At 40.9% G+C, this 15,795-nt stretch overlaps 1 protein-coding gene across 2 annotated transcripts in view; it reads right to left on the bottom strand.

Annotated features, from left to right (window-relative positions):
* kcnab1a (potassium voltage-gated channel, shaker-related subfamily, beta member 1 a) overlaps positions 1-15,327 on the bottom strand; it is a 98,634-nt gene extending 83,307 nt beyond the window's left edge. Inside the window, exons 1-2 of one of the 2 annotated variants that reach the window (XM_035525808.1) lie at positions 15,180-15,327; positions 8,824-8,920 (exon numbers count right to left, since the gene is read on the bottom strand). In XM_035525808.1, the coding sequence (XP_035381701.1) occupies positions 8,824-8,891 (68 nt within the window). In that variant the 5' untranslated portion in view covers positions 8,892-8,920; positions 15,180-15,327. The remainder of the gene's footprint in view (positions 1-8,823; positions 8,921-15,179) is intronic. The other variant, XM_035525809.1, reaches the window with a different exon arrangement.
* Between the last annotated feature and the right edge of the window lie 468 nt (positions 15,328-15,795).

The following is a 15,795-nucleotide window of genomic DNA, read 5'->3' as shown; positions in this document are numbered from 1 at the left end:
ACCAGACAGAATCAGCAAAACTGATCAGAATGAACCAAACTGCATTACTAAGACAAAAATATGTAATTTATTGGGAAACTCAATAAATCACAAAGTATAATGCAGGATTATCTGTTATCTGTTAAAAGACAGTACACCATGACAGACTACCTGAGCACAGTTACTGATGAAAAACTGCCTTGAGAAAGTACAGACCTGTAGAGCACTGTCTGGCTATAGAGACACGCAGACACAAGAAATCCTGGCTGCAAAAGAGCAACTTAATGTTAAATGTCCCAGATTAAACAGCATCTCAAATATTCTGAAATGACCACATCTGATGTTGAAACACAAAGAGTGCTGTACATTACCAGCAAAATACCTCCACAATACCTGACATCAGGGACCCTGAGAAGATACAGACACACACACAAACACACCCACACACACACTCACATGTGTGCAAAAATAAAAATACCCCCCTGTGTTGCTAGAACACCCTACTGCTTTACTTTATCCTTTACTCACTTATGATTTCTTTCCTCTCTTCTCTTACAATGCTTAATGCGCTCGAGTTTAATCCAATTTTAATGTCATTTTCTTTAACGATTTATTAGTTGCTGTATTGTTCTTTCAACTATAATATATTTTCAAACATTGGCAATACCTTGAACTGAAACTGAACTGAATCATATTGGGGAGAGAGCTGGGGCGATCTGAGACACCTGGTCGAGAACGCTAGCGTACAAGTGGAGCTCAGGGTTTAAGATTCTACTTTACCAGAGAGAACAGACATTAGTACTAAAACATAGCCACCTAAAGACTAGGGGCCATATTGTCAGATTAACAGCACAGATCTATAAACAGCTTTTGCCTTTTACATTTTTAATAATACAATTACATGGACGGAATGAACCTGATCCTAAATCAGCCTTGCCCCTTTCTTGCCTGCAACTTTAAATTTAAAGAACTACAAGAATAAAGTCCCCTGAAAGAGACAATGTTTAATTGGACCCAGTGGTCATAGTGTCCTCAGCTCAGTGGTGTAGAGCATCTCTGGGCTCCACTACCATGAACCTGTACTTTATAGCCAAAACTTATAAAGCGAAGCTCATAAACTTTCATCATCACCATGAGGCTTGCCAAAAGCACCTTGGCTGTCCCAACGTGACCACGCGCCACCCCACCGCTACATACATTCCCACCGTCACATTAACACCTACAGTCAGTCATCACTGCGGCTGCGTTCTCGTATGCGTCAGCTCACCGGTAGGGCATTCCGGTCTGGAAGGCCACGCTGTTCTCCCTGTCCCGGCCATACAGCTTCAGGTACAGGCTGGTCTCCATCTCCCTGATCAGCGCCGCCTTGCGCATACGCATCAGCGCCGCCTGCTGGCTGTGGCGTCGGCCTTCTCGCCCGGCGTCCTGGCTCCCGCGCTGGCACCTCTGCGACTGCCTGCGGGACCTTGCCGCTTCGTCGGGGGGCCCGCGGCCCACCGAGCTGCTCGGAGTCGTGATCATGGCTGGCAAGGAAACCAGCAGCCCACCTAAGTTAGCGCAGGCTAGGAGCAGTCAGTCGGGCCAAGACACAAAGTCTTTGGTGCGTTTGCTCTTCCACCGATGCGCCGTCTCCCTCTGCTGCCGTTCCTCTCGGACCGGTGTCTGATCTTCGCTCTGAGCCTCTCTTATAGCCTCCTCTTGTCCTCAGGCTGAAACCGGATCTGCCTGCAGACCAGGGCAGCATGCAGGACACTGCTGGGACCTGGGGGTGGAAGTGTGGGAGAGAGGGTGCAAACGCCGCTGCTGAAGGAGCCCCGTCACCCAAACGCGAACAGGATTCCCCACCTCATAAACTCTTTCACAGGGTCACAGGGGCACCAACGCCATCTCAGTTACCAAGACGTACGCACACGCACAAGTTAAAGCTGCTTAAAAGCTCAGTGTGTGTCTTTCTATATCAAACTGCAGGTCCACGTGCCCACCAGCCTCAGGACCTCTGCACCATTCCTCAGGTCACATGAGCCGGCGTTCTACACTGCCACAGCGACAACTGCTGCTGTTCTCACACCGTCCACTAAACCCTTGCTACGCTAAGGTATGGGCACGTCCATAACAACTGTGCTCACTCAGGGAAGAGTGTGTCCGGGTTGGGTTAATAAGGGCATGCGCACGCAGCCCTGAGCACCGGCAACTCAGGCGTGCTCATAAAATAGTCAGCTCATGGGAGCTCCCATGGAAAGTCCAGAGGAATCTCACAAGGACTGAACAAGCCAAACAATCTCAGTTTAAATGTCCTGAGTACCTTAACTTGTAGTGTAAGGACACAGATGACAGGTTATGTTTTCCAGCTTGGACCTCCCTTACTGGTCCAGTTAAGAGTCTCCACCAGCAACCCTCTAAAGTAGTGTATAATAAGGTTTGGTGGCCTTAGAGCTCTTGCATGTGAACACAGAGGGAGGAGATTTCATGCTCTTACACTGAGGGAGGTGACACAACAGCTGCACCAGCATAAAGAACTGATGACTGACTGTGGAAAGGTCCTGTTAGTAATTATCCTTCCCAACACACACACACACACACACACACACACACACACACACACACACACGTTTGCAACTTGCTTGCATACAAAATAAAAATGAATTCATAATCTAATAAAGAGATTTAGATACAGGCAGGGAGGGAAGGGGTCTTGTGCAATGGCATCTCTGTCTGGGTGTCTCAAACTTTTGCATAACTAACACTGAGGAATCTTCGGGTATTTTGGGTGTTTTTGCATAGTTCTGATTTTGCCTTTATATAACACCTTAAATATTGTTTACTATGCCAATGTTTGGAATCTTTTTTTTCAGGACAACATCACCTATATACTAGATGTAGATTTTTTCACTTTTACATATTTTATCAACATATTGGACCCAGAAAAACACACAGACACATAAAATCAGATTTGAAAAATGGTGTTTGTTTCATTATAAAAAACACAAACACTAGAATGAGGTTTCAAGCCAGCACTTTTGATGCAAGGTGATAGCACTGTACAGCCAGACTGTGTTTTTATGATGTGACGTGGTTTAATCACGCCGGTGTGTTCAGTGATTCCAGCGGACTACAGACTGTCATAATCATAATAATACTTGTTATCATAATAGTAATCATTATCATAATGATGCTCGTTCTGGATGACGCTTGCTTCAAAATGAAGCCAATATCAGTGACCATGAATATACCCAGCTGTAAAATCACTGGTGTTTAATTCCACTGTTTTAAAATAAACAGTGGAATGAAACATTTAATGCTGACCCCAGCATCAAGAGAAATTCCTTGTACACCTCGTACTTGGCAAATAAGGGATTCTGATTGTGTTTCTAAACTCCTTTGCAGATCACTTACAAGACTGTATAAATCTGAAACAGTACCATGTCCTGTTTTTTTTAAACAATTTCCTGTTTCTCCTTCCTTATACAAGTGGATCTCATCTCTCATCTCTTCAGAAATATCTCCTTTAGTGATTTTAGATGCATGAGAACAAAATGTTCACGGAAGCGGGGGGTATGTTTTGTGTACTTGCTTGTGTGAAATATGGGCCCCTCTGAAGGAAACAATGTCAGTCAATCAATGTCGATTTTAAGGCTTGAAGGATGGAAGAGCAAAGTTGGCAGTAGTGTGGACAAATTAAAGACTGATGGATTTAATATAACACTTAGCCTTTGAAGCTGTGTAGTTTTCTGTCAAGTGGTCTCTGCTTGACATGGAAACATTCATAACTTGTTCTTAATAGCCATTTTAACTGAAAAAAACAAAACAAAACCAAAAACCAGACTAAAACCCAGAGCACACGCCTGTTCAACATGTGATGAACATGTGATGCAAGTAAGCATAGCACAAATAGAATTAAAGAAAAGATCCATCATATGGAGCAGTGGGAAAGAATCAGCCACAGAACCAAAGGAGAGTGTGCCACCTATAGCAGCTGTGCAAATAAACAGTAACTCCAGAATGAAATGCAGCACCTTACCTATTTTCTGCCCCATCTGAACCTTTGCTCATGTGTCACTTTCCCAAGTATGACTGCTGTCGTCCAGGCTGAATAATTCACGGCCGTGACGGTTACCTGTGAGCAGTTAACGGCGGTAACGGTTATCTTCGCAGGCAGACGCACAGGGCCCAGCACACATGAGAGGGGTTTAGGGAGCTGCCAGCTCCAGGTTTGGAGCTGGTCAGCAGGATGGAAAGACGCCGGATCGGAAAACAGAGAGGGAGAAGACACTGGAGCCTGGAGCAGGAGTCCGCAGGTGAGAAACCTAAGCAGCGGTAGGTCAGTCCCTGGCCCAGCGATACGGGTGCGGACACGTTGCCCGGGTTGTCGGCCAGGTGAGCCTGTCAGTCCACCAACAAGAGCGATACAGGTGGAGCAAGCAAACAACATATACAAACACTAGCGTGTCACCTCACTGCCAAGACATGCTAGCAGGCCGTGGTGACCTTCTCTCATATTCCCCCTCTTGCTTGACTGTCAGTGAGGAAAGACATGAGCTACATGTCATACTATATGTATGGGAGCTGTAGAACACACAGAACTTCACAGACAGAACTTTACACATGAGAAACAAGACCATCACTGAGTCTTCGCCCTCTGACCCCCGAGACCATCTTGACCACCCCATATGTTTCCCGCCAAAGAACATGATATCATGAGTGTGTGTAACAGACAGTTCTGACAATGACAGCGAATATGGCTGGCACGCACACACGCACACACACACACACACTCTCTGCACTCTCTGTGTCTAGCATGTATAATAATGTTAATAGTAATTCAACATAATGGGCTACTGAGTGATCAGTAATGCAGTTACAGACTACTTTGGTCTAAAGGGCTTTAAGTGACCCGATGCATGAGAGAAGGGAGGAAAAAATGAAGTAAAAAATGAAAAGAAGCCCTGGGGGGGATTTCAGCGACATCATTACCCTGAACGGCAACCTAAAATAACAGCGCCTCTGAAAAAAGACAATTATTTCCCTCTGATAAACCATCAAATAAAAACATTTCTCAGTACTACCTGAACCGGCAAGTGGGGCAAAGAATGGCAAAGAATGGCAGATTGGAATGGAAACAAAAAAATACAAACAAAGAAAATACAGTGAACAGCACTCGCAACACAAAGAACAGCTCTCACTCAGCGAGTGAACAGCTCTCCTACACAGCGAGTGAACAGCTCTCACTCAGCGAGTGAACAGTTCTCCTACACAGCGAGTGAACGGCTCTCCTACACAGCAAGTGAACAGCTCTCACTCAGCGAGTGAACAGCTCTCCTACACAGCGAGTGAACAGCTCTCACTCAGCAAGTGAACAGCTCTCCTACACAGCGAGTGAACAGCTCTCACTCAGTGAGTGAACAGCTCTCCTACACAGTGAACGGCTCTCGCACACAGCCCTTGCCACAGCCCTAATCCCCTCCAGGACACAGCCCTAGTCCCCTCCAGGACACAGCCCTCGTCCCCTCCAGGACACAGCCCTCGTCCCCTCCAGGACACAGCCCTCGTCCTCTCCAGGACACAGCCCTAATCCCCTCCAGGACACAGCCCTAATCCCCTGAAAGGAAACAGACCTAGTCCCCTCCAGGACACAGCCCTAATCCCCTCTAAAAAAGAATGGGCTTCACCTATTGGTTTTTCTCCTCATATAAAATCAGGAGGTAGGAGAGGAGTTGCTAGTCTTACCTCAAGCAAGATAAATGGTTCAATTCTAGTTAGGTGGATTACATGGATGGGAATCCTGTTACTCAATTAAATATATATGCATACCTAGAAAGTGGCATTAGTTTCATTAAAAAATTCCTGTAAAACAGGAACAGAATGTCTCTTGATATGAAAGATTTAAACATACACTTGAATCCAAAGTCTTCTAGTAGAAAAAACAAGAATCTAAGTCACTACATTAGAAAGTTAATAGACATTATGAAGGTGGCTTAATTGATAATGGAAAGGCTCCCTTAGGAGGGACAATCATAACAATATCTTCATATAAGAATAAAATATTAGAGGAATTAGAAAACAAGATAAATGAACTAGAAGCCCCCCCCAAAAAACAAAAAAACAAAACAAAAACAAAAACAAAACAGGAAAAAAACAAACTGAGTTTGGTCCATGAAATGAAAAGCTTGACAACACAAGAAACCAAGCAAAACCTATAGTTTCTGAAACAGAGATACTATGAAACAGGATATTACTTTATGTAAAATCCAGGCACGGAAACTGATAAAAGCACAAAACACAGTTCATAGAATTAGGGATCCAAGAGCAAAATTGATTAAAAAGATACATGAAATATACATGAAATTCAAGAAGCTTTTGAATTATTTTCCAAAATCTATATGTAGCCAGGGAAGATGATCTTTCTCGTGAAGTTACAAAAATAACCCATTGATAACCCATAGGCGACTCTTAAAATATGGGAGACTAGAGGGAGATATTGTAACTCTTTAATGGTGAGCATTTGACTTGGACTTTACACTGAATAAACTGGTCACTTGATTTAAGCAATGTACAGCTAAAGGAATAACAGCTCTATACCATGTAATGAAAAAAGAACACTGCTCAGTTTTGAACTGTTTAAAGAGAAACCCTCATTAGATAATGTTTTAATCAGCATCGGCAGATGTGGCACCTTAACATGCAGGTCAAAAATATATAATATAATATATTATTACATATATTAAATATAATATATAATATAAAATATTATATATTAGTAAAACAGACAGAAAGAAAGCAAGGAGAAAGTGAAAGAGACAGAGAGTGAGAGAGACAGAGAAAGAGTGGGACAGAGAGTGAGAGAGACAGAGAGCGAGACAGACAGAAAGTGAGACAGAGAGAGAGACAGAGAGGGAGTGAGACAGAGTGAGAGAGACAGAGAGAGAGACAGACCATTTCGCTGCGAGTTATACTGTGTATGACTGTGTATGACTATGTATGTGACAAATAAACCAAACTTGAACTTGAGAGTGAGCGACAGAGAGAGTGAGAGAGAGTGAGAGAGACAGAGAGTGAGTGAGATAGAGAGTGAGAGAGACAGAGAGTGAGAGAGACAGAGAGAGAGTGAGAAAGAGAGTGAGTGAAACATAGCAGGTCCATCATGCATACGGACAGATATGCAGCTGTATCACCTGGTTTCACCTTGGTGTCATATTCAGTGACATGTGACACGATCAGTAACAGATGCTCTGCTACGCCATGACGAGGCCATGGATAACGACTCGGCTCACAACACCTGCTCTTTATCAGCCAATCAGATGAGCTACAGGTGTACAACTGATAAATCGTTTCTCCATGACAAAGAGAGCATTAAATAAAACACGATTGTTTAGATAAAACACGATTGATAGTGAGAAGATATTTGTTTAAAAATATTAATAAAGAACACTATAGCAGGATTTTGTAAATCATTTATCAACTTTCCATGTTTACTTTTTTTTGCCATAGTTCTGAATTACTGTTACATTTCAGGATGACCAAGATTTCCAATACACACAGTCAGTACAATTTACTTCCTGAGAACAGGCCTGGAAACCTGCACATATAACCCACAAATAACCTCCTCTGCATGTTGTATATCTCAGAGCAGGAAGCGCTAACCTAGTAAATGATCCTTTACTGTGTGCACACGACTCCTTAGAGAGGAGTGGCTGGATTTGATACTTTTATCCAACTCTTACATCAGCTCACTTCAGCAACTGAGCGGCGTGAGAGAAGTCAGGGGAGAGAATTACCCTCATTTGTGTAGCCCGTCCTTCTGGAGGTAAGTAAGCAGATGGGCTCTCTGTTCTGCCCATAATGTGCTCCAAAAAGCAGTCATGATCACCCGCTAGAGGGGTGGGGGGTTGCACGTGGCCTCCACTCTCAGCATGCAGTACAATGGGGACGAGCGAAAGAAAACAGAAGACTGATGAGCTGGAGTTTATGTGGGCATAACGTGGCTGATGGCATCCTCAAACAACCTCAGGAAAATTCAATTAGAGATTCTCATACAACAGCTGTGAGCAGCCACAAACTACGCTGATTTCAAAGGTTAGTCACATGAGCCTTTCTCATATCTCATAATGCCCTAAGGGCCTAGGCTGGGGTGAAGAGTACAGCAGCCTGCGTGTAGCCAGATTTACGTCACTGTGAGTTTATGGCCTCCGAGTAGCACAGACTGGGCACCTGGGAACAAATTCCACATTGAGATTTTAACGCCGACTTCTGCGTGTTGTTTTGGCAGTCCAGGTAATTCTCCCTCCTACTTTTGAGGAGCAAATACGTTTTTTTTGCTCTCAGTGTTATTGAGCAATACCCCCAGAACTCATTAAATTATCGATAGAACTAACTAAAAAACAAACAAAACACAGGTGAACTAAAACACTGAGTGTTCATTCATCGGTGACATCCACAGTAAATCCATATGAGTTAAAGGTTAGGGGTAGGGGTAGAATTGGGGTGAGCATGCTAATTAATCACTCTACAACCTTACACAGTACCATTTGGTGCACACAGTTTAATCCATATAACAATGATAATAATGCATTTTATTTATAAAGTGCCTTTGGAGAGCTCCAGGTCACTCTATAATGCATCAACGAAGATCACACCATTAAGCACAAAGGGACAGAATAAGAGCAACAGAATAGTGAGAGAACAATATCAGCAAAGTAGCAACAGCATGGTACCCTATAAAGAGGGCAGGGAGGGGTTGTGGACTGTTAACGTCACACAGCAGTCTGTCTTTGGCCACTGCACTTACGTACTCGTCGGTTGGTGATGTTGGTCCCGTAAATAGACCTCTAAATATTTTAGATGGCCTACCTGTAGCGCATCGGCAACGGTCTACAGTCTCCACGGGCATAACCTGACAAGCCTGTTTCTGCAGCCATCTCATACCCTCGCCAGTCACGGGACACACCTATGGAGTTAATTTGAACCATAATGTTATAACACACCTGTGAAATTTATTTGAATCACAGCCTTATACAGAATGTAGCATGCAGCCCAGTTCATGTATTATTGTGATGGATAAAAAAACCCAAATGTTTTTAGTTTTTTTTTTTTTTTTTTACCATCGATTTTCCAAGTCAGTCAGATTTATAAGTGGAGTTCAGTGTTGGTGACAATTGCAGAGAGTGATCAACTCACGGCGTGGGATAATTCTAAACTACACGACCTGCGCGGAGCAAGATCAAACACCTAGGGCGTGCAATCAAACGGCAGGCGATGATTACTCAGCTACCAGCGTGCCAACCGTAATCCATCCGTCTCTGTGGGCCGAGCCTTGAGCTATTTCCAATGTAGACGCATTACTTAACTTTCAACAGTGCAGGGTAAATGCATGATGGTGATACAGGGAAGACGCAGTAAGTGAGGTCTTTGTGTACAAAGGCTGTAGCTAAATTCAGTTAGGCTGATTGTCATTTGATCAGTTTGTTAAAGTGCCCCTTTTTAATAGTAGGCTGTGCTACTTTTCAAACTTCAAATTGCACATATTTCTTCAATCTGTGTCACAGAGATAATGCATCCATGTAAAAGCAATAGGTGGTCAGCTTTAAAAATGCTAGAAGCCCTTAGATAATTGATATGAGTTTAATACATAACCTAGATAAATTAAATTAGCATTAATTTAATAATTCATTCAGTGAAACTGGATTCTGCACTGACCCTCCATCACACACTCATTCACCCTCATGCACACTTTACACTTGGTGGTGGTGTGAGGTTGCTGGTATGAGACACTCATGTGCCATGCTTCACACACTCTAGTGGTCTCCGGAACATGCATTGTACTTCCCAGACTGTAAGCATTGCAGGTCAGATTACCATGGCCATCACAAAATCCTCCTGTCAATCACACCTGAACTGCAGATGTGAGCCATGTATGGGCCAAATGGCATTAAATACAGTGTCTGTAAATCTATCTATTGTGTCTGTAAGTTGTTACAGTTCAACCTTTTCACCAATTGACTATTTTGATCGTATTTTAATACTGATTCATTAATTCCACTTTTCACGCTTGCACTATTAGCAACAAAGGTCTGGGATTATGTGTCACCCCCTCTACCACGCCCTAGTTTTGGTCTCACCACAAAGTGTACAAGTGTACAAATCAGTTTTGCAACAAGTCTACTGTGAGAAGTGTTCCAAAAGTCAAGGCTGGCAGATCTGAAGTTCTACTGTTATGTTTAAAAGGTTGTGAGCTGCAATTTTAACATTCACATTCAAATTGTTAATTTACTAGCTCTTACATTAATAACAGATACAAATTTTAATTTACAAGTTGTCACATTCAAAATACAAGTACAGATTTTATTTTACAAGTTCTCACATTGAAGATACAAGTCCAAATTATAGTTTACAAGTTCTCACATTAAAAATGCAACTATAGATTTTATAGATAGAAGTTCAGATCAGGTCCAACAGGTTCTAATTCTAATTGCAACATAATTACCTTCATAGCACTGCATAAAACTACTGTTAGCGGCTCTCTGCAGAATTCTGAAGTAAACATTTCGAATTTGTGCACAGATATTAGGTGCTAAATCATCTGTATTTTATGATTTCACTATTTCACTCCATTTGACAAGCTGAATGGTAGTGGAGCTGCCAGAAAGGATTATAGATCATGTTAGCTATGGTAGCAACGATGGCAAACCAACTTACTTTAATTTTCTTTAATAAAATCAAATGTGGCAGAGTGAGAGAACATGGATAATTTGGACATTTTACGATGATCTAATTTCTATATTTATCTATACTTTTTCCTCTCATAACAAGGAGCAATGCTTTATTAATAATAGGCACTGTATGCATATCATAACTGTACCAAAGCCAGAAAACAATCTTAGAATTATTTAAACAGTTCTAATGCATTGCTGTTCAATGCATGATTTATTTAATTATTTAAGTCCTGTTCTCCAACCATATCCTCACCGTTTTATTTTATATTTATGTTTAACAGGTGGGTGTGAATGGGAAGGGTTAGAGGTTGCTGGCACATAAACCCATCAGTGCAACCTTGACCGGTGTCCATTGCAATAATCCTGGAATCTCAGTGGAGCCTTGACTGCCCTGCTACTGATAATACTAATAATCTCATACAATACTAATATAATACTGATAATCTAATACAATACTAATATAATACTGATACTGCCACTGATAATACTGATAATCTAATACAATTCTAATATAATACTGATACTGCCACTGATAATGCTGATAATCTAATACAATACTAATATAATACTGATACTGCCACTGATAATACTGATAATCTAATACAATTCTAATATAATACTGATACTGCCACTGATAATACTGATAATCTAATACAATTCTAATATAATACTGATACTGCCACTGATAATACTGATAATCTAATACAATACTAATGTAATACTGATACTGCCACTGATAATACTGATAATCTAATACAATACTAATATAATACTGATACTGCCACTGATAATACTGATAATCTAATATAATACTAATATAATACTGATACTGCCACTGATAATACTGATAATCTAATATAATACTGATACTGCCACTGAAAATACTGATAATCTAATACAATTCTAATATAATACTGATACTGCCACTGAAAATACTGATAATCTAATACAATTCTAATATAATACTGATACTGCCACTGATAATACTGATAATCTAATACAATTCTAATATAATACTGATACTGCCACTGATAATGCTGATAATCTAATACAATTCTAATATAATACTGATACTGCCACTGATAATACTGATAATCTAATATAATACTAATATAATACTGATACTGCCACTGATAATACTGATAATCTAATATAATACTGATACTGCCACTGAAAATACTGATAATCTAATACAATTCTAATATAATACTGATACTGCCACTGAAAATACTGATAATCTAATACAATACTAATATAATACTGATACTGCCACTGATAATACTGATAATCTAATATAATACTGATACTGCCACTGAAAATACTGATAATCTAATATAATACTGATACTGCCACTGAAAATACTGATAATCTAATACAATTCTAATATAATACTGATACTGCCACTGATAATACTGATAATCTAATATAATACTAATATAATACTGATACTGCCACTGAAAATACTGATAATCTAATACAATTCTAATATAATACTGATACTGCCACTGATAATACTGATAATCTAATATAATACTGATACTGCCACTGAAAATACTGATAATCTAATACAATACTAATATAATACTGATACTGCCACTGAAAATACTGATAATCTAATACAATTCTAATATAATACTGATACTGCCACTGATAATACTGATAATCTAATATAATACTGATACTGCCACTGAAAATACTGATAATCTAATACAATACTAATATAATACTGATACTGACTGGTAATCACTCACTGCCTGCAACAGCATGGAGATTATACTTCTGCAATTCCAATGGCCTCCTCTGGAGTTCAGGGGCTTTCTGGAGGTTATACCATGATGCCATACATGTATTAATAAAACAGTCTGAGACAGTCTGTAGGCTCTGCATAATACCAAGGAGATGCTGTAATGCAGGCTTACTTACTTTCATCCGCTTTTGCCCCTTTCGCTCTGATCATATGACCCCTGATCTTTGCTCGCGATGTCATCATGCTGTCACTTTTTAGCGGCTGTTATGGTGATGTCATCGGCCACTACATGGACCCGTTCAACGCCGCCGAAGGTCTCACAGTTGCGCTCACGGAGCGCCTCACTAGGAGGCCTATTGCTGAACCATCTGTAACCATCTGAACCAGGTAACCATCTGAATCTGTTCCTCCACCAGGGAGTTTTGAATGAAGACTCTCTGCCAAGGTTCACCTGCCAGTAACCATCCTTCCCATCTAAAATAGAAAAGACTTTCTCTTCTGCCGGCTTGCACAGCATGTCTTCAGTTGATGAGATGGAGAATTTTTGCCGGAGGACTGCTTTGTTTAGCTCGCAAGCATCTAGGCACACATGTAATGTCCCATTCCTCTGCTCTGTGACATGAAACCTGTTGACTCAGGCTTTGGGTTCAGTGACCTGGGCTATGACTCCAGCCTCTAATAGCCCATCCAGTGTGCCTTCCATTTTGTCCACTGCCACTAATGAAATATTCTTCTGCAATGAATGATTGGTGGCACACCTGGGTGCTCTTGAATAAGGCGGTCCAGTCTGCCCCAATCCTTTGACACCACATGGGGATAGAGCTATAATCTCTGTCTTTGTAGCTGGGCTTTTTGTGCTCAAAGGTTCACTTCTTTTTAGCAGTTGCATTCAGTCACATGTTTAAGTTCCAAGGACTGGGTTGGATGAGCACTTTGTGACATATAAAAGTAATCAGATTTCAGTTGTACTGGAGTATAGTTATGACCTCTGGATTCAGTTTTACAACACCATATGCAACCAGCATTTTAGGAGTAGGGTCCCAGTGTTGGTCCCTGCAGAAGTGTTGGTCCTCGTATGCTATGGAAATTCCTACTGCAGGACATTAACTTCAGGGCCCCGTGTCCAACGTAAATCTCACAGATACATTTCCAGTGTTAGTATCTGAGTAGCAAGCTTTAGCTGAACTGTCAGCTGTGTGGTGAATGTGTAGAGATATATTAAATATGTCGTGCAAGTTGGAATCTGAACTGCATGCACTGAACAAAATACTCCACTGCGTAGGGGACAAAAGAGAACAGATAGCTTCCTCGAATTTGCATTCAAAATGGACGTTAATATTTTAACTGATCGTAATTCGGTTTTAATAACTCATTTATAGATAGAATCAAATTATTGATAACAGACATGTTATGTGGTATCATATAACAAAACTGATTAAAAGGTGATTTTTCCTGGTGGGATGGCTTCCCCTCTCACATCCAACCCTGCAGACACGTAAAACAGAATTTGGACAAAGATTCTAGATGACATGGTATATAGCAAGTAAGAGTACTGGTTTAACACACCAGTACTCTTACAACAGTTATTGCACTATATTAATTATAATATACAGTATAATATATGTTTATTTGTCTTGTTTCATTGTTCTGTCCTCTTTAAAAAACTCCATTGTCATTGGGGTTATTTTGAGATGATAAGACTACAATCTAAGAAAGCCATGTCATGTTTTTTTGCCGCACTATATTGAGTAAGCATACAAATATCAAAATATTTTAGATTTCACAAATTATTGATAACAGATTATTGATAGCAGTTTTCTCAATATTTTAAAGGGTTTTAGAGATTTCTTATTTTTTTTTAAATCATCTAATCACATTTGAATATTAATATAATGTGTAATATAACATCTAATTGAACATTTTACTTTTCAATGTAGAGAGCTGTCTGCTGAGGTACATCTGTTAGGAGTGAATGTGTGCAATTTCCTTTAACACTGACGAGTTGCAGACTTTTTTACAGAAGTCTCTCCTCTCTAACAAAGGACCTCCAGTGTAATGTAGCCAAGTAACACAGGACAGAGAACAGGTTTAGGTTATTGATCTCTGCTTTGTATATTTGCATAGCTATCTAACAGTATTGTACTGTTTTGCATGTGGAGGTTATACTGTGAACTATCAGTGCATTTTTTAGTGTCGAATTAACCTACAGTGTTTATATATGTCCAGTTGAATAGATATGAATACCGAAAGAGTCGATTCAACAATGCAAGCATTAATTTTTACTTCTGCTATGATTTATTTTCTTGGAACATCTGCAGCAGATGACAGTTTCCAGCTGTTGAGGGCCAGAATCCAGGGCAGATTTTCCTCGTCAAACACACCTCCTGGACATGACACTTAACTGGTGAGCTGAACCAGGTGTATCCAAGCAAGGAGAACCCCAAACTGTGCTAAACTATAAACACCAAAGACCTCAAAGAGTGCGGCTGGATATTCTTACTTTAGAGAGCACCTTCATTTCAGGCTTCCAGTCCATGTTAGTGCTCTCTCTTTCCCTCTCGCGCACACACTCACACACCCATACAGTGGGTAAAGTCACCTTCTTGTTAGATGGGTTGGCACCAACTAGTAACTCTTCCCTCTAGTGTAATCACATTTAAAATGTCACCCAACCAGATGGAGATAACCTGTACCTGTAATTCCTTGATACTTATTCATTAATATTAACAGGCATATTAAACGCTTACCTCTGTGGATCAGACCACTGTTGTTTGTCCCTTCTTACTTGGCCATCCTAGGGCTCTGTAGCCAATCAGTCTCCAAGCTACTACAGTTTGTTCACACGCCCACGCACGCACCCACACACATGCACCCTCGTCCTCCTCAGGCATTCAAGGCCTGCCATTACAGAGAGTGTGTTGTTACATATCCTGTTACAGAACAACATCATCACACATCTAAAGTAGTACCACAAAAGACCCCCAACCCCCACCCCCCACACACACACAGACACACACCCTTAGCTCACACTTGGAAAATGCCACAGGTTGCCAGGACAGTAGATTTATTTAACCACACAGTTCTAGGAACACTTGTATGCTCTTTAGAACCCTTCCAGTACCCCATTCTGTCAATCTCATAAGTCATAGCTCGCAAACTTTTTTCGCATGCTATTTTCCTATTCTTTTTTTTTTTCTACTATATTTTGCTAGGAAATTGTGGTCTTAGTACACAGCCTTTCCTGTTCACTGTGGGAAAGGCTGGTGACACCCGGACCCCCCCGAGGGAGATCGCGGCAGTGTGTTTTAGTGCAGTGACGTAGTCTTCTTAACAGCGGTGCCTGTCAGTTTCTGCTCCGGATGC

This window comes from Electrophorus electricus, chromosome 4, assembly GCF_013358815.1.
Source record: "Electrophorus electricus isolate fEleEle1 chromosome 4, fEleEle1.pri, whole genome shotgun sequence".
NCBI lineage: Eukaryota > Metazoa > Chordata > Actinopteri > Gymnotiformes > Gymnotidae > Electrophorus > Electrophorus electricus.
This window is presented reverse-complemented; position numbering and strand designations above follow the sequence as displayed.